Source organism: Heterodontus francisci, chromosome 15, assembly GCF_036365525.1.
Source record: "Heterodontus francisci isolate sHetFra1 chromosome 15, sHetFra1.hap1, whole genome shotgun sequence".
Taxonomy (NCBI): domain Eukaryota; kingdom Metazoa; phylum Chordata; class Chondrichthyes; order Heterodontiformes; family Heterodontidae; genus Heterodontus; species Heterodontus francisci.
In genome coordinates, this window is record NC_090385.1 from 94,168,594 (window position 1) to 94,187,634 (window position 19,041).

Below are 19,041 nucleotides of genomic sequence, written 5' to 3' on the forward strand. Positions count from 1 at the left end.
CACACTGACTGGCCCCATTCAGTGCCAGTGGATATAATTAATCAGTGTTCAAGTTTTTCTCTCACCCAAATAAAGCTGCATGTGCAGCCTGAACCTTAGATTGGCACTTCTCCCACTCAGGCTGCATTTTTAATATCTAATTTATTTAAATAAAGTGATTTTTCTGGATAATATTGACAAAACCTTAGTACTAATTTCTCATTATTTGTTTTCTTTGTATATATGTCTGAGCATCTTCTTTGATATAAAATGTCCTGTGTTCTATAGGTCCACCACCTGAAACATTCACTTCCCGCACAATAGCAGCAGTGTGTACCATCTACAAGATGCACTACAGCAATTCGCCAAGACTCCTTTGACAGCACCTTCCAAGCCCATGACCTCAACCACATAGCACGACAAAGGCAGCAGATGCATGGGAACACGACCACTTGCAAGTCCCCCTCCAAGTCACACACCATCCTAACTTGGAACTATATCACTGTTCCTTCACTGTTGCTGGGTCAAAAACCTGGAACTCCCTCCCTAACAGCACTGTATGTGTACCTACACTACATGGACTGCAGCAGTTCAAGAAGGCAACTCACCACCAACTCCTCAAGGGCAGTTAGGGATGGGCGATAAATGCTGTCCTAGCCAGTGACTCTCAAATCCCAAGAATGAATGAAAAAAAAAATAGTAATTATCATAAAATATAGGTCCTACTTAGTGAAGCATAATGAATGCATTCACTCCCTGAAAGGGTGGTGGAAGCAGATTCAGTAGTAATTTTCAAAAGGGAATTTGATAAATATTTGAAAAAGACAAATTTACAAGGCTATGAGGAAAGAGCAAGGTAGAGTGGAATTAATTGGACAACTCATTCAAAGAACTGGCACAGGCATGAGGGGCCGAATGGCTTCCTTCTGTGTTGTATGATTTTATGTTAGATGTGTAAGCTGAGTAAATAATTCATTAATTCCAGTGCGATCCTATATTTTTTCTCAGTGCCCTGTTTGTGTTTCGACTTCTTCCCTTTCCATATAATAGCCGAAGCAGATTGTGCTTTCATCTCCTCTGTGCCTCCCTTTATTTCACCTACCCCTAACTCTCCGTGGAAAAGCATTAGTAACTGATATGAATTCCATGGGTTCAGTTCCAGTTTCAGACCCAAGAACTTCGACAGGTTGCAGAACGAACCTTTGTATTTAACAGTGATGACCTCAGATCAGCGGTTTGCAATAAGAACATTAAGAACATAAGATAAGGTAAGAACGTAAGAAATAGGAGCAGGAGTAGGTCATATGGCCCCTTGAGCCTGCTCTGCCATTCAGTAAGATCATGGCTGATTTGATCATGGCCTCAACTCCACTTTCCTGCCTGTTCCCCATAACCCTTGGCTTCCCTATAGTTCAAAAATCTATCTAACTCAGCCTTGAATATACTTAATGACTCAGCCTCCACAGATCTCTGGGAAAGAGAATTCCAAAGATTCATGAGCCTCTGAGAGAAGAAATTCCTCCATATCTCCATCTTAAATGGGCGAGCCCTTATTCTGAAACGGTGTCTCCTAGTTCTAGATTCCCCCACGAGGGGAAACGTCTTCTCAGCATCCACCCGGAGAAGCCCCCTCAGAATCTCTTATGTTTCAATAAGATCATTGTTATGTATTCACTGAGTAAGTCTAAAATGAGTCTTACTGTAAGCAGCCATTGTGGAACATTTTTATTTACACCTCCCCAACAGAGGGCAGCCTGTGTATGAATGGTAAGCAATTCTTTGCTCTTGTCAGTTAATTCTAATTGCAAATATGCATTACTGAACACCTTCCCATTTGCTAAATTAGAAAACAAATCATCACTACTAGGCAGTGGTTAAGTATCATTCTCAATCACCTTATTTACCGTTTGTTTATAATTTCCGCAAATCCGAACGGACCCATCTGCTTTCTGAACTACCACAATGGGTGCGGCCCATTCACTGGTCTTCACCTTTTCAATTGTCCCTGTTCTTTCTAATCTATCTAGCTCTTTATTTACTGCTTCTAACTGTGCATAAGGCACTGGCCTAGCTTTGCAAAATATCGGCTATACACTGTCCTTTATCTTGACTTCGTCCTTGTGATGCCTAATTTTATCATTTGGTCCTCCTTGCTCAAAGACCACTTTGTGCTCTCTTAGCACTTCTTCAATGTCAGACATACTCTTACTGATCCCTACTGTAAAAAGCTCAGGCCAGTGTAAACGTATTTTCTTAAGCCAATTTCTTCCCATCAGGGAGACTTTGTGCCCTCTAACTACTACCAGAGACAAGTAATAGGATGCATCATTATATTCCACCTTAACACTAACTTCACCTAACACTGTAACACTGTTATTGGAATCACTAATGAGTTTCACACTAGTTTTTCGTAAGGGAATGTGACTTAGGGACTCCTTGTACTCTCCTTCTGTGATAACAGACACTGCTGCAGCTTTATCAATGAAGAAAGTAAGTTGTGAATCTCTGACTTTCATTTTTTCTGTGGGCACTGGAATTATAGCTTCAGCCCTTTTTATCTCAACTTTCATGTGCTGTTTCTCTTGCTCTCTGACTGAGTACAACTCTTGATCTTCTTGCTTGATAACCTCAACTTCTGTTTCAATATCTCTATATGTGGATTCAGGGACTTCCAGGCTACCACCACCTCAACCTGGGTGCATTGCTGCAATCTGGAGCTTTACCGCGACCTGGAGCGTCACTGTTTCCTCTAATCCTGCATGCCATCTGGATGTGACTGACTTTCCCACAGGCATAGCACTTTTACTGGAAATGACAATGGTAGCATCTAAATTTTTGACTCTGAGTCTGTGAACCTGGCTGCCGAGGCCTGGTTCTTGCTAAAATCTGGTGGACCTCCCCTGCAGGCTCAGGAAAAGAATTTCCTTGCAACTATTTCTTCCTGCCATTTCCATGGCTGTGGCCTCATCGCAGGCCTCCTTCCACATTAGCATATTGCCTTTACTCAAAAGCTTGGCCTGGATTTTACTGTTCTTTAGACCTCCAAATGAATGTGTCTCTCAGATTGACTTCTCTGTTTGTGCCATAACCACAGTGACAAGAGAGTTTCTTTAATTCAAGAATATAATCTGCAATAGACTCACTTGGCAACTGCTTCTTTCCATGAAATGCAATTCAGAGTGCAATTTAATTCTTAGTCGTGCCATAATATGAGTCTACAATCTCACTAATTTCAGAATAATCCAAAGTACTGGGGTCGCGTGGGCAACATTAGTTAAACACCACCTCTAACGCATCTGGCCGCATCATGGTGAGGAAAACATTCATGTTATCCTCATTCCCTATTTTATTAGCTTGCAGCCGCATGTGTTACCTTCGTTCATAATTACACCAGTCCTCTTTGCTAGGGTTGAATTCCCCCATTGCCCCAAAATATGTCTTCAGTGTCATTTTTTTTCAATTACGTACTGTGCTGCAGACAAACCCACAGCAATCTTTCAAATCACCCAATCCTCCTGAAAATCTTCTTTGGGAGTTCCAAAATGTGTGTCACAATGTTCTTCAGAATGTAATCTCTTGAATGAATGTAAAACAAATTCCATCCCATCTTCGTCGCCATCTTTCTGTTGTGTATTCACTGAGTAAGTCTAAAGCAAGTCTTAATGTGAGCAGCCATTGTGGAACTTTTCCATTTACACCTCCCCAATAGAAAGGGCAACAAGGAGGCAGTATAGCAGTATACAAATGCTTAGCTATCACAATAGACTCGCCAGTTCAATACAATGCACTACACTCACCTCTCATAAACTCCAATGAGTATAGACTGAACCTGCTCAACCTTTCCTCAAAAGACAACTGCTTCATCCCAAGACTCAACCTAATGAACCTTCTCTGAATTGCCTCCAATGCAAGTAGTTAGGAGACCAAATGTGTATACGGTACTCTTGGTGTGGTCTCACAGATGTCCTGGTACCAATCTTTTCAGGGTGAGGAAAACACCCTGAACACTCTCAGAGAAATCCCCACCACAACCCCCACCCTCCCACACTCACGCTCCCCTAACTTTCTCAGATAACCAGAGGGAATTGGTGCTTATATCTGCAGATTTTTTTTTAACTTAATGTATGGAAAATGCTAACGTCAGGAAATTTGGAAAAATGCAGAAATCATATGAACTCAGAAACCTATTGGATTTTCTCTGTAGTTCTGAATTTGAAAACTAATGATGGGCAATGGTGATTTTGTGCCAGTGTAAAGTTTGATAGTAGTTTACCATAAAGTATGCATTTCAGTTCTATGCTGCTGCTCAGTATGGCTTTACAGTACTATTTGGTCTCAGCTTTGGCTCAGTTGATAGCATTCTCTCCTCTCAATCAGAAATTTGTGGATTCAAGCCCCACTCCAGAAAGCTGAGTACAAAGGCCAGGCTGACTCCAGTGCAGTACTGAGTCATAGATTCATAGAGAGATACAGCACTGAAACAGGCCCTTCGTCCCACCGAGTCTGTGCTGACCAACAACCACCCATTTATACTAATCCTACATTAATCCCATATTCCCAATCACATCCTACACTAGGGGCAATTTACAATGGCCAATTTACCTATCAACCTTCAAGCCTTTGGCTGTGGGAGGAAACCAGAGCACCCGGCAGAAACCCACACGGTCACATGGAGAACTTGCAAACTCTGCATAGACAGTACCCAGAACCAAACCCGAGTCACTGGAGCTGTGAGGCTATGGTGCTAACCACTGCACCACTGTGTCACCCAAAGGGAGTGTAGTACTGTCAGAGGTGCTGTTTTTCAGATGAGTTGTTAAACCGAGGATCTGTCTGCCCTCTCAGGTGGATGTAAAAAAATCTCACGGCACTATTCGAAGAAGAGGAGAGAAGTTTGCCGCAGTGATCTGGCCAATATTTCTCCCTCAATCAACATTGCTGAAACAGATTATCTGTCCATTATATCATTGCTGTTTGTGGCTGCCACGTTTCCCTACATTACAACAGTGATTACATTTTAAATGTATTTCATTGGCTGTAAAACACTTTGGGATGCCCTGAGGTTGGGAAAGATGCAAGTTCATTCTTTCTTTATTAAATGGAAATGTAATCATATATTGCAGAAAAACTGACTGAAAAGAGCCAACACAACCACATATCTCTTTGTGTGCAGGTGTTGTGACACATAGCTGGATTTTAACTAATGACATATTTTGTACTGCACGGAATCACAGAATTGTTACAGTGCCGAAGGAGGCTATTCGTCCCATCATATTTGCACTGCCTCTCTGAAAGAGCAATTCCCTCAGTTCCATTCCCCTGCCTTTTCCCTGTAACCCTGCACATTCTTCCTTTTCATATAGCTGTCTAATTCCCTTTTGAATGCTTCAATTGAACCTCCCTCCACTGTGTTCTCAGGCAGTGCATTCCAGACCGTAACCACTCGCTGTGTGAAAAAGTTTTTCCTCATATCACTTTTGCTTCTCTCACCGAATACTTTAAATCTGTGCCCTCTCGTTCTCGATCCTTTCATGAGTGGGAAAAGTTTCCCTCTATCTACTCTGTCCAGACCCCTCATGAATTTAAATACCTCTATCAAATCAACTCTCAGCCTTCTCTTCTCCAAGGAAAACAGTCCTAACTTCTCCAATCTATCTTCATAACTGAAATTGAAGTAATTGTGCCCTCAAGTGTTACACATTGGGATTCACTTGGTAATACCCTGTATTATTTGCCATTTCCTCTGCATAGGCTATTTCCAAATTATTTCCATTAGTTTCATCATTTTATTAACCAGGTACATTGTAGCTCTTCAAATCATAAACCCCAGCACCCCTTGCATGATTAGGCTGACTGTCAGTGGTTATCATTGAAGACATGGATCGAAGTTTGTAGTTATAATCCGGGAAATGCTAAGATGATGCTAGGAACGGAAAACTATAGTCACCAGGAGACACGTGAAATAATGAGAATATTTCACTGGAGCAGAGAACACTGCATTATTAAGGGAAACGTCGATAAATATTTGAAGCAGCAGATAGAGGGCTTTGAGGAGAGAGTGGAGCAGTGTGATTAATTTTGAATTGTTCCAGCAAAGACCCAGTACTGATACAATGGGTCAATGGGCCTCTTTCTTCTATCTCGTTGATGTACAAGCTGTTTTTCCAAAGCAATCAGACACAATGCAAAATGGCTGCACCTTCAATAAACAGTAATTTACAAAAATTCCTCAATAGTAAATTTTCTCATTAGCCAGACAACTCCAGGAAAGATCAATGAGTCTGCCTGCTTTTATCTATCGACAAAGTCTGAAAGCTTCTCACATTCAGTGCATTAGACAGACATGACAGATTTCAGTGTAAACTCTGCAGGTTTTCTCCAGTAGTCTAAACAGCCTGAATTCTGTTAAAAGTGGCAATCGTTGTGGTGTCATGTGCTTTAAATGACATTTTCCTCAGACTGTGAAGGGTACATAAGTAGCTAATCTTTTTAATCAACCATATATCCTGCTTGGTGAAGTAAGGTCAGCCGTTCTGATCACTTCTCCATTTGTGAGTCTCGCGGGGCATTATTGTGCTGACTTGATTGTGAGTGCCTTCTCTTTCCTACTCTCCATTATCATATTCACCAGACTGCAGACAGGAGAAGGTCAGGATCACTACTTTCCTTGATGACCTTGGCTCGAATGGAACCAGCCAAAGTCACAGGAGTGAATAATGAAAGGAAAGGGAGAGTGGATAGAAAGTAAAAAGCCAATCTGATGCCAAGCGGTTGCATTTGAGCCTGTGGTTAGAATGACTATTGTGGAACTTTAAGAGGTAGATTTCCACCTTCACCATTCTAGCAGTATCTATGAAAGACCTATCCAATTGGTCCCACTCCCCGGCTCTTTCCCCATAGCCCTTTTGTTCCATTAAGCATTTATCCAATTCCCTTCTGAAAGTTACTAATGAACCTGCTTCCACCGCCTTTTCAGACAATCTATTACAGATCATTGCAATTTGAGGCATAGCAAAAATTCTCCTCATCTCCTCTGTAGTTCTTTTGTCAACTTTCTTAAATCTGTGTCCTCTGGTTACCAACCTTCCTGCCACATGAAACAGTTTCTCCTTATTTGCTTCATCAAAACCCATCATCATTTTGAACATCTCTATTCAATCTCCCTTTAACCTTTTCTGCTCTGAGGAGAACAATCTCCGCTTCTCCAATTTCTCCGCATGCCTGCAGTCCGCTATCCCTGGAACCATTCTGATAAATCTCATCTACATTCTCTCTAAGGCCTTGACATCCTTCCTAAAGTGTGATGCCCAGATTTGGTGACAATACTGCAGCTGAGGCCTGACCAGTGTTTATAAAGGGCAGATGATTCCCTCCCCCAGATGGCCACCTAAATGATGAAGGTGCTAATCTACCACTAAGGGTGCTCAATGCACAATCATAGTTTCCTCTGTATTTTTGAAAGAATCATTTTTCCAGTAACCAGTTTGGTATCAATTTATTTGTATTTCTGTTTCCCCTATTTGTATTATTACTCATTCCTTTGGTATATGAACTGTTGTTAAGATTCACATGACTACAAGTAATATCCAAAGAATACATCTGTTTTTATTATAACTGAAACTAGAACACGTGTGTATATATACAGTTACTACAGGAGCCTCGCGTCTCAGTTTGTTGGGTTACACCCACAACTCCCTGGTCATGTGTGATACGACAATACTTGCTCCGGTGACCTTCACTTACAGCTTTTTAAGGTGGTCCTCTCAAGGTCGTCTAACAACATCCCCCTTTCTTCCAAAGATAATAATGTGTACAATATACAATGATGTTGCAGTTTGGACTAACTATACATGATTAAAACAAAACATTATTTACAAGTAAGCAAGTTTAACACTCTCTAAAATGTAGAGGAGGTTTGCTTATTCATCCCGATCTTGTTATCATAAACTGTTTCCCAGAGCTGAGCTCGTCTTGACAACTCCTCAGAGACTCTGGTGACTCGGTACTCTGGTTAGCAGATTCTTCCTCTGTGCTCGTAGCCTCTGTACATTCATCTTCAGACTTTGTCTTTGAACGTGTCTGAGCTGTCACAGCATTGTCACATGTAGTGTTATCATATACCTCTCAGTTGACCTCAGTTCCATCTGAAAATTGCACCATTGGGTTTCTGGACCTCGTATGATCTGGGATGGTCACATATCATAGGATACCAAGGTCCTGAGGCATGATTGAGGACTCTGACCTTCTGTCCTAGTCACAATTGAGCTAATTCAGGTCCTGCTTGCCTGTCATACGATGCCTTCAGTGTACAGATGGGCAGAATATTTGCACTTGCTCCGGCGTTAATTTCTACTCTAAGCTTATGCCTGCCACTCTTCTGCAGACATATAACCCTAATCATAGTGAATGCCTCAGATTGCATTGACACGTTGATCCAAATTAACTATGTGAAATGCTTGCTCACTGTTCACACGAGTGCATTCTTCACCCATGTCCTCCTGACAATCCATCAGTCCACTGACCTGGTGTACCTGCTTGGGCTTTTGTTGTGCGTTGGCATACCTTTTATTGTGTTTGCCAGTCTGTCTTGCAGATGTTTCTCTGCATTTGATCTGCCACCACTCCTGTGTGCAGTATCTGAACTCGACCATCTGCACTGTCTTGCCCAAAGTCTTCGCATGCCACAAGCTTTACACTGGTCCTAGTATGCCAGGCAACTATGAATTAGGTGTGTCAGACCACATTTGCCATAAGGCTTAGCAGATTTCAAAGCCTTGGTTACTATAACAATTGGCATAGCCACCCCCGAACCTTGTAACTGTTGGCACCCAGCCATGATGACTTCAAATTTCCTTCCATTATTAAGTAGTGCATCTATGATGTGCTCTTTCTTCTTTTCTAACAAGTCTTTTTGAAAGGCCTCTGCTGGGGTAGACGTGATTACTAGCTCTATAATTTGTTCCGACAATTCAATATCTGCAAAGTCACATTCTTGAGCTTTGTCTCGGCACCTTGCAACAAACTGGTCAAAATAATCATCTTGCCTTTGCTGGTAGGTCATAAGCTCAAGCCGATGTACTCAGCAATTGACATGTACCTTCAATTGATCTTCCACGAATGCCCATAGCTTGCTAGGGTTCTTCTGATCCTCAGCTGACAATCCTGATGTGTTGATCCATTGCAGGCCCTCATTGCCCAGTATGATCTCAACTTTTATAGCTTGTTTCTCAAGTTCGCTTACTTCTTGATCCAGGAAACATAGTTCCATCCGTTGTCTACAGTTTAAATTCAGACACTATGTCTGGCGCCTTCCTATCCATAATTGGATACTCAAAAGCCATTTGCCGCATGATCCTCCTTTTTTTATTATAGACATACAGGACTTTTTACATGTTTTCTTTTTCACAGGCACCATTCTTTTACAGGCTCTCTGCTTTTCAGTTTGTCTGTCTCACAGGTATAGCTTTCTGTTTCCTTTTTTAGACAGGTTTGTTTTTGCAGGTCTGCCCCTTTTAAGAGTGAGATGACAGCTGCTTTTGTTTACACAGTTTGTTCATTTCTCTTAAACCATGACAGCAGTTTTCTTTGTTTACACAGGCTGTTTTTGTTTTAAACTGAGAGAGCAGTTTTTTTTCTCTCTGGAGTGCTGCAGCTTGCAGTACCAGCAGCTGCCACAGTCAGCCTTTTACTTTGTGTTGGACCTCCAGTGGTGCTGTTGAACTCTTCCCGCTCCTTTTGGCTTAGGCCCCACCCACAAAATAAAAATAAACTGGGAAACAAAAGCAGTTATGGCTGTGCTACTTGTTTTCAAATGTTTCAACCCACTGCCAGATTAGTTGAAAGCTCTGATCATCTGGCAAATTGCCTACTGTACTTATAGAGTTTCAACACCTCCCAGGGTTCTCTTGGCAGTCCTAGCTTGCAGCACTGTTGTGAGGTCTCCTGACAATGTTCTCCGCATGAATCTTCAGCCACTCCAGATAGGCAGTAAGCTGTTCTTTGTTCTCTCTTGGTGTGTTCGTCAGAAAAAAAATCAAGCATTGCCACAATGCAATATTTGGTGTTCTTCATAAAAAAATATATCCCAGATATTGCCACCATGTAATATTACTCATTCCTTCGGTATTTGAATTGTTGTTAGATTCTGAGGACTACAAGTAATACAAAGAATACATGGGTTTTATTATAACAGACTAGAACATATGTATACATATTTTATATATATAGCTACTACGGGAGTCACATCTACATGCATCTTACTCTGTCAGTCTACACCCACATCTCCCTGGTCATGTGTGATGTGACATCATTTCCTCTGGTGACTTTCACTTACAGCTTCTTAAAGTGGTCCTCTTAAGGTGGTCCCACAACCTGGCTGTACTTGCTGTCAGTACTGTTCTTTTGGAACATGACAGCAGCTAGTCTGCAAACTGGAGGATTTTCCCAGTTTCTTTGACTGATGGGAAGTTCTGGTCATGTGAAATGCTCCAGCAACCTTGTCAACAGGCGCATTGTGGGAAGTATTTTGAACTGAACCTATCGAAACAGAAATCTAGAGGTCCATCATGAGAGCGAACAAATGTCCCTCCAGTTGTGATATTCCATATTTTCATGAGGCATGCTAGACAATTAAGTGGTAGCACTGTCCCCTCTGAGCCAGAAGGCCGAGAATTGAAAGCCCATCCCAGAGACTTCAGCACATAGTCCAGACTATTGTTCCAATAAATCGTTCTAAATTACTTGCTTTTATATAAAGCCTCTCATAACCTTGGGATGTCCCAAAGTTCTCTACAGCCAATTAAGTACTTTTGAAGTGCAGTCAATGTTGTAATGCCACTTTGTGCACAGCAAGCTCCCACAAACAGCAATTTGATGATTCATGGGTGATTTGCAGTAAGTTGGGTTCAAGAACCACTCCAGATATTTGAGCATATAATTTAGGCTGACATTGGCTCCTTGATTATTGAAGGAGTGCTGCACTGTTGGATGTGCTGTCTTTTTGGTGAGACATTAAACCGAGATCCTGTCTGCCCTCTCGGGTGGACGTAAAGAATCCCAGGGCGCTGTTTGAAGAAAAGCAGGGAGGTTCTGTTTGTGGAATCTTGCTGTACGCAAATCAACTTCCCCGTTTCCTACATTACAACAGTGGCTGCACTTCAAAACTAATTCAAAGTGTTTTGACCTGAGGACATGATAAAGAGCTAAATAACTGCAAGTGTGTTTTCTTCACATTGGAAATGAATGTGGGGGCTATTTGTGGATGGATGACTTCCCTCTGTCTATTAACAGAAGGCGTGAAAGTCTCAGTTAAAGTAATAGACAGAGAAATGGCATACTGATGCTCATCTGCTAAAATCATCAATTATTTCTGACCTTACATTTAAAAAGGTCATCATTTGGTGCCATTCTTGTATCAGTCCCAGGGCTAGAAAAGGCACTGAACAATGATATGATATGGGGATGATGCAGTGACACTTGCTTTGACAGTGGTAGTGAATAGGTGAATAAATCTGTACGTTTAACCTGGGGAGAGCTGAATACAGTTCAAACTCTTTCCTCGCTTGTACATTGCTCCTGTACATATTAAGTTTATGCAAGTGCATTTATTAAACTGGTTAACAACCATATAAAGATGAGGCAGTAGTTTGGCATTTTGGACCTGAACTTCAACCCTATGTTTCCAATCTCTGCTTCAGTGATAAAGTGAGATTTACAAGTGTGGATGTGTGGCATTGTTTCAATTAGTATCCTGAAAGAACCCTCTGATATCAACAACAAACAGATGGGAATGAAAATTGTACAGACGTTTTCCATTTCCTTTTTATTTTTGATTACGCAATCTGCACAGGAGAAAATCTAAGTAATAAATAAAAAGAGAGAAAGCAAAGCAAGATGGGAAAGGGTTTGGGCATCATACACTGTAGAGGCCATTGTGGGAGAGGGTGCTCCCAGTGGGGAGTGGTTCATAGGGAGTGTATCTCTGGAATTCCAGACACTCATGATTGCTTAAGGTCTGCTTCCCGTGAGCATCAGATCACAGAGTTGCCTCTTATACACATCAGAACGGCAGCTTTGTAACATTAACAAACTAGGATGCAAATTTGTAAAGAGAGAATTTGCATTTATAAAGAGCCTTGCCACATCTCAAAGTGCACCTCATCCACCTGTTGTTATGCAAGTAAACATGGTGGCCAATTCACACATAGCAGTGTCCCATGCACAAGTATGATAAATGGCCAGTTAACCTGCCTTTGACTGACAAAGAAATGTCCTATGGGATCATTTATGTCAACCTGAATCAGACAGATGGTTTAATAGCCCATCCAAAAAATGGCATCTCCAACTGTGCATCTATCTGTCAGTACTATGTTGAAATGTTAGCCTCAATTATGTCCTTAGGTCCGAAAGTGAGACTCAAACCCACAACCTTCTGACTGAAAAGTGGCTGTGTTACCAACTGATCTTACCTGACACTTATATATGTGGTGACATTAAGACAATCAACAGTAACATGAGAAAACCATGTAAAATAAGGAAAAAGGGAGTAGTCTGAACAAGGACTGCACCAAGTAGAACCATAATTCAGGCCTCGTATTAGCAAAGGCTGTTGAGGACAGGACTAACAAGTCAAGCAACTTACAGTAGGAAAGGTCTTCGCAGAAGATTAGAACAAGAAGAGGGAACTCAGACAGATAAGCAGACATAATGGCCTTGATTTTGCGGTCAGCGGCAAAGGAAGGTCGATCTAGCGACCTCTGAGGTGGGAATTTTTCCTTTCCACATTTAAATCTGGCACCAAGGGGATGTCTTGCTGTGTAGCAGCAGTGATGTTAGCAAGCAGGTAGGCAACCAATCAAATTGAAATATTCACACACAGCAAACCAGGAAGTTAAAAGCACTTAAAGTTACCATTAATTTAAATTTTCAGATAGCAAAATAACTGACGACTATATTAAGATGGAAGCTAAAATAAAGGTAAACAGACATTTAAATTTCTTTTCAAAATGTGGGATTTTTGATTATTATGGCAAAATTGGACATTCTATAAATATAAAATTAACTTCTCCGGGCCAGTGAGGGCGTTTAGCAGTAATTAATATACTGTTAGAAACCTAGTTATACCTCATTTAACAAAGTGTAACTTTTTCCAGGGCTTTTACAGCGAGACTAACAGTGGTAAGTTGGAAGTTTTCATCAATTCATGATTGCAAGGGAGATCGCAATCTGTGGAAACCTCGATAGTGCACCCTCTGAAGGAACGTAAACTCACTGACAGCAACTTCTGGATTTCTGCATTATTGGGTGCCTGTGTGGACTCCCGAAGTTGCTATCAGTTTCAGTGGAATAATGATGGAAAATGCTGATAGTTTCACCTTCATTACTAAAGCAAAATCTAGGCTATTGTGACTGTGGAATGGTAAACATCAGGAGGACAATCGACAAGGAATAATATGGAGCGGGGGTAGGAAAATTACGGGCATTAAAGGGGCAGAACTTGCAACAGGTCTCACACCCCTCTCCTCCATTATAAAATTAGATTGGTCGGTCTGTTGTCTTCCACATGTATAAACTCAAGAGTCTCTAAAGCAAACTACTGAGGTACTTGCATGAGAAATGCTGCCCCTTTGCCTGACATATAACAAACATTCTCACCCTGGAGGGTCATCACACTTACCACACTTACCTGAGCTCCAAACACCTGAGGACAGGTTGGCCAGGCATAGTATTTCCAGGGGTATTGCTGAAGTTTAACAAGCTAAAACCTTGGAGCCCACCAGAATGAATTATTGGCAGTTTAGCTTGGACTATCCTCTCCTTTCGGGCATTGACTTGTAGGGCAACTTGGAGCCAAGTGGCAAGAATCCCAAGGCCCAGTGACAGGAACCATTAATGAACGAGGCTCATTACTCTATCATCAACTGCAGACTCTTTCTGTCTCAATTGACAATTGACAGGTGTGGCTTTGAGGCCTTGCTAGGAGGAAGAGGTTACAGAGATAGGGAGGGGTGTGGTTATTGAGGGATTTAAATTGAAGTCATTGAGGGACCGAAAGCCTATGAAGGTCAGGGACGACAAGGGTGATGATTGAGCTGGACTTGGTATGGGATGGGATATAGCAACAAAGTTTTAGATAATCTGAAATTTAGGGAGGATAGGAGCGCAGCCAGAAGAACATTCGAAGAATCAAGTCTGCAGATGACAAAGGCATGAGTGAGGGTTACACTGGCAGTAGAACCAAATCATGGACAGAAGTGAGAAGGATTATAGAGGTGGAAGTAGACATCTTTGCGATGGAGTGGACATAGGGTTGGAAGCTCAGGTTGAATATGGTGGCAAGGTTGCAAGCAGTCCACTTCAGCTTGAGACAGGAAGATGGAGTCAGAGGTGAGGGGTTATGGAGTTCCTGGTGGAGGTCAAGGATGACAGGCTGTGTGTTTGTATAGCTTCCCTGAATACCTCTAGTACATGTCATCCCAAACTTCAGTGTTTCCTCAGCAGCTCCATGACAGACACTTACCTGCTTCAGCATGGTGGGATGCTTTATATAGGACAGCTTGCGATGTGCCACCTACTTCGATGTTTAAATATCCAAATCTAATGTCTTACTTTTCAAAATTATTCATTCCTGGGATGAGAGCATTGCTGACAAAGCCAGCATTTATTGCCTGGGGTAGGTGGTTAGGTGGACCTTCCTGTTTTTGCCACAAATCCATCTTCCAATTTGGTCCTGGATCTTGCCAGGTGAGATGAGATGATAGTGAGAGAGAAATATGGAACCTTCCAGAAACCATTCTGTATCTATTTTAACAAGCTACATTTTCAATGCTTCAATTTTCATTCTTGTTTTTGCAGGGGCGTTGCACTCGGGAAAACTGCAAATATCTCCACCCACCCCCACACTTGAAAACGCAGCTGGAGATCAACGGACGAAACAACCTGATCCAGCAGAAGACTGCAGCGGCCATGCTTGCACAGCAGATGCAGTTCATGCTGCCAGGCACACAGCTGCAGCCAATGGTAAGCACTAGCCTCATCACATAGCCTCTCCATCACCAAGATTGCCTACTTCCACCTCTGTAATATCGCCCATCTCTGTCTCTGCCTCAGCTCATCTGCTGCTGAAACCCTCTAGTTTAGACTATTCCAATGCTCTCTTGATTGGCCTCCCATTCTTTCATCCTCCATAAACTTGAGCTCATCCGAAACTCTGCTGCCTGTATCCTAACCTGCATCAGTGGTAGGAAAGATAATTAAATCTTCACACAAAGATGCAATAGGAGAATGTTTAGAAACCAAAAATATAATAAAGAATAGTCAGTACAGATTTCAAAAGAGAATTCCATGAAGTAACAGAAAGAGTAGACATGGGGAATGTAGAAGAGGTAATATATTTAGATTCTCAAAAGCCTTTGATGAGGTACCACATAATAGACTAAGGAACAAGGGCAGAGTACGTGATGTTAGGGGACATGTAGCACAATGGCTAGCTGCAAAATAGAAAACAGAGAGTAGGGTTAAAGGTATCTACTCGGACTGACAAAAGGTGGGAAGTGGTATTTCACAAGGATCAGTATTGGGGTTACTGTGATTGACAATTCAGATAAACAGTTTGGAGTTGGGAATTGGAAGTACAATTTCAAAATTTACAGACGACACCAATTGGGGGAGGTATAGTCTATAATGAGGACGAATATGACAAAATACAAGAGTCATTAATAAGCTTGTAGAATGGGTGAACAATTGGCAAATTTAGTTCAATAATAGATGGTGCATTTTGGTATGAAGAATAAGGAGGTCACATATTACTTGGAAAATAAGAATCTAAATGGGGTAGAGGAGTAAAGGTGTCTGGGAGTAGAAATACACAAATCACTAAAGTTGTGACATAAGTTAATAAGGCCATAAAAAAGCATACCAAGCACTAGGGTTTATTTCTGGAGGGATTGAATTGAAAAGCAGAGAAGGTATGCTAAACATATATAGAATTATGATTAGACGACAGCTGGAGTACTGTGCACAATTCTGATGTTCATATAATGAAAGAGATATTGAAGCACTGGAGAAGATACAAAAACCATTCACAAGGATGACTGCAATTGGTTGCAGCTCAGCAAAGCAAGTTCACCATGTGGCCTTTAATATCAACAGCACTGTTTTTTGCATATTCTAAGTATTAGTGTCAAGGCAAACCAGAGAATCTTTGGCCAATCATCTTTAGACTTTTCATGTTTTTGTAGTGCTTAGATATCTTTACTATTTTCCATCACTGCCCTAATAACAAGATGACTACATCTCAAAAGTACTTCATTGGCTGTAAAGCACTTTGGCACATTGGGGAGGTGGTGGCATAGTGATAATGTCACTAGATTAGTAATCCAGAGCCCAGGCTAATGTTCTGCAGCCATGGGTTCGAATCTCACCATGGCAAATGGTGAAATTTGAATTCAACTAATAAATATGGAATTAAAAATTGCTAGTCTAACAGCAACCATGAAACCATTGTCAATTGTTGTAAAAACACATTTAGTTCACTTACGTCATTTAGGAAGGAAATCTGCCATCCTGGTCTGGTCTACATTTCACTCCAGACTCACAGCAATGTGGCTGATTTTTAACTGTCCTTTCAAATGCTGAGCAAGCTGCTCAGTTCAAGGGCAATAAATGCTGGCATAGCTAACGACTTAAACAAAAACAAAAAAAAATGCAATTTCTCCCTTCTTTCTTTCCTTATAGTTCCACTAATCCTTATTGAAGAGCAAGAGCACAAATTTACTACAATGCCGATTAGTTTTTGAGGTGAAAGCATGTGAATTTCCATCTGGTCAATGTGAATGAGGCATGTTTGATGTCCTGGTCAATCTAGATTTGTTGTGGAGGTGAAGATACTTCAGTTTTATTTCTCATCACAGCTTGACCCGAGAACTCAGGAATCCTAGTCTTTTCTTCAAGATCTTAAAAATATAAATGTAATAATCACGCCCAGGTTTGGGAGGTTCTCGATGAGGCCCTTTGGGAAAGTTAGAATCTTAAATAGGTCTAAGCTGAAAAGATTTGATCCTGGACCATTTTGACACAAAATGAGGAGTGTCTGTTTTCCTGAAATTGCCCTCAAGTGAGAGTTGGACCTGTTTCTGGCTAGGCCACAGATCAAGAGGAAGGTACCATATGACATTAATCAAGGCAAGAGTTTTGAATATCTAAGAGGAGGGGGGGGGCAGAAAGGAATTTTCCAGATTTTTGGCCCTAATTAGTCTGGGTTATTAGCTGGTCTTTTGCCTTTCCCAGTAAACCACATGGGGAAATGTCAGTATTGTAATGCCGAGGATAACTGTAAGGCATAGGTTGGATGGGCCAGTGGTTCTTTCTGCTCTGTCATCGTTTGTATATCCATATGTAAATTAAGAAATAAATTCTGATGTGCTATGAATATGTTTTCTTTTTAAATTTATCCACAGACTACATTTCCTGTAACTCCATCTTTAGCAACAAATCATACAATGGGTCTTAATCCCTACCTGAGTCACATGACCCATGGGATGGGATTGGTTCCAACAGAACTCCTACAAAACACACCTGTCCTGGTGTCAGGGAATCCCACTGTTACAGTCCAAGGAAACACAGCTTCACAGAAACTAATAAGAACAGACAAATTGGAGGTATTAGTGTTTATATACATGTGTGTGTATTTCATATATATGTACAGTAGAGGGAATAGCTTCCTTTTATACACTTATTGTGATTTCATGTGTACAATATATTAAAAATCTGTCAACTTGTTCCTGTGTCAACATTTATCATGGAAATTATAAAAACTATAGGTATGGTAGCATGGTGGTCATGTAGTAATCCAGAGGTCTGAACTAATGATCCAATGAAATGAGTTCAAACCCCACCATGGCAGTTGGGAAATTTAAATTCAGTTCATTAAATAAACTGGAATAAAAAGCTAGTATCATTAATGATAACCATGAAACTACTGGATTATGGTAAAAACCTATCTAATTCACTAATGTCCTTTAGGGAAGGAAATCTGCCATCCTTACCTGGTCTGGCCTATATGTGACTCCAGACCCACAGCAATGTGGTTGACTCTTAACTGCCCTCTGAAACAGTCTAACAAACCACTCAGTTGCCTCAAGGGCAAGTAGGGATGGGCAATAAATGCTGACCTTGCCAGCAACACCCACTCCTTGTGAATGAATGAAAAAAATTGTCTATGTAAACTTGTCACACTGCAACTACACCCTCCGCCATCAGAAGCCACTATGGGCCAGGAATTTCCTAGGGGTGCTCCCGTTCCACAGCTGTATCTTTGCTGGAGGAGCAGGAGGAGTCCTGAGGAAATTGCTGGCCATAATGTAACATTTTTACATAGCCAATTTCCATTATAAACATGGGTGTAGGAATTTGTTACATCAATGTTGCAATAAGGACAATAATCTCATGGGGACTGAGTTGTGCCAGTGGGCCCTGGTCCAATTACCCCTGACTTCTAACGCCAATTCACCTGAGGGTTTTGGCTTGACCTTCCATGTACAATCTCACAGAAGATTGAGGCGTATGATAAATACTTAGGCAGACTAGGTGAAACTCTGTCAAAGTGACAGAGTTAGGTTCTTACCACCAAGTGTCCCCATGACAAGTGTCCAATCTCTCCCTAGAGAAAGGTACAAGTAAAGCTGTGCATTCCTGCATGGGATGGAGAGGCCTGTTACCAAGCAGTGTGGGGCAAGTTGCCTACTGTTCATCCTGGTGGGAGGGATGGTGCTACAGACATTGAAAGGGAGAGAAAGTTACTCCAAATGTCCTAGACTGGGTGGTTCAGTGGATTAACGGAGTGCCTTCACCTCTGGAGAGCACTGATGGAGCCGAAGGCTGTCTCATTCTGGTTATAAGGGCTCTACATGACCTATTGTAATTCTAGACAGGTAAGCGGGGGTCGGGCCTCACTGGAAACAATCAGCTAGGCCCCGACGAGGACAGGGGGAGGTCGGAGTCTAGGGCAGGATGGTTGTTTCGGGAGGGGGAAGGCCACCTGTGCTGTTGGGAGGGGGCCCTCCC

General features: G+C 41.6%; 1 protein-coding gene across 6 annotated transcripts in view; it reads left to right on the forward strand.

Moving 5' to 3' along the window:
• The window catches only part of LOC137377798 (muscleblind-like protein 3), a 333,150-nt gene that overhangs the window by 261,290 nt on the left and 52,819 nt on the right, over positions 1 to 19,041 (forward strand). For all 6 annotated transcript variants that reach the window (XM_068047866.1, XM_068047867.1, XM_068047863.1 and 3 more), the window contains exons 3-4: positions 14,833 to 14,997; positions 17,436 to 17,636. In XM_068047866.1, the coding sequence (XP_067903967.1) occupies positions 14,833 to 14,997; positions 17,436 to 17,636 (366 nt within the window). The remainder of the gene's footprint in view (positions 1 to 14,832; positions 14,998 to 17,435; positions 17,637 to 19,041) is intronic.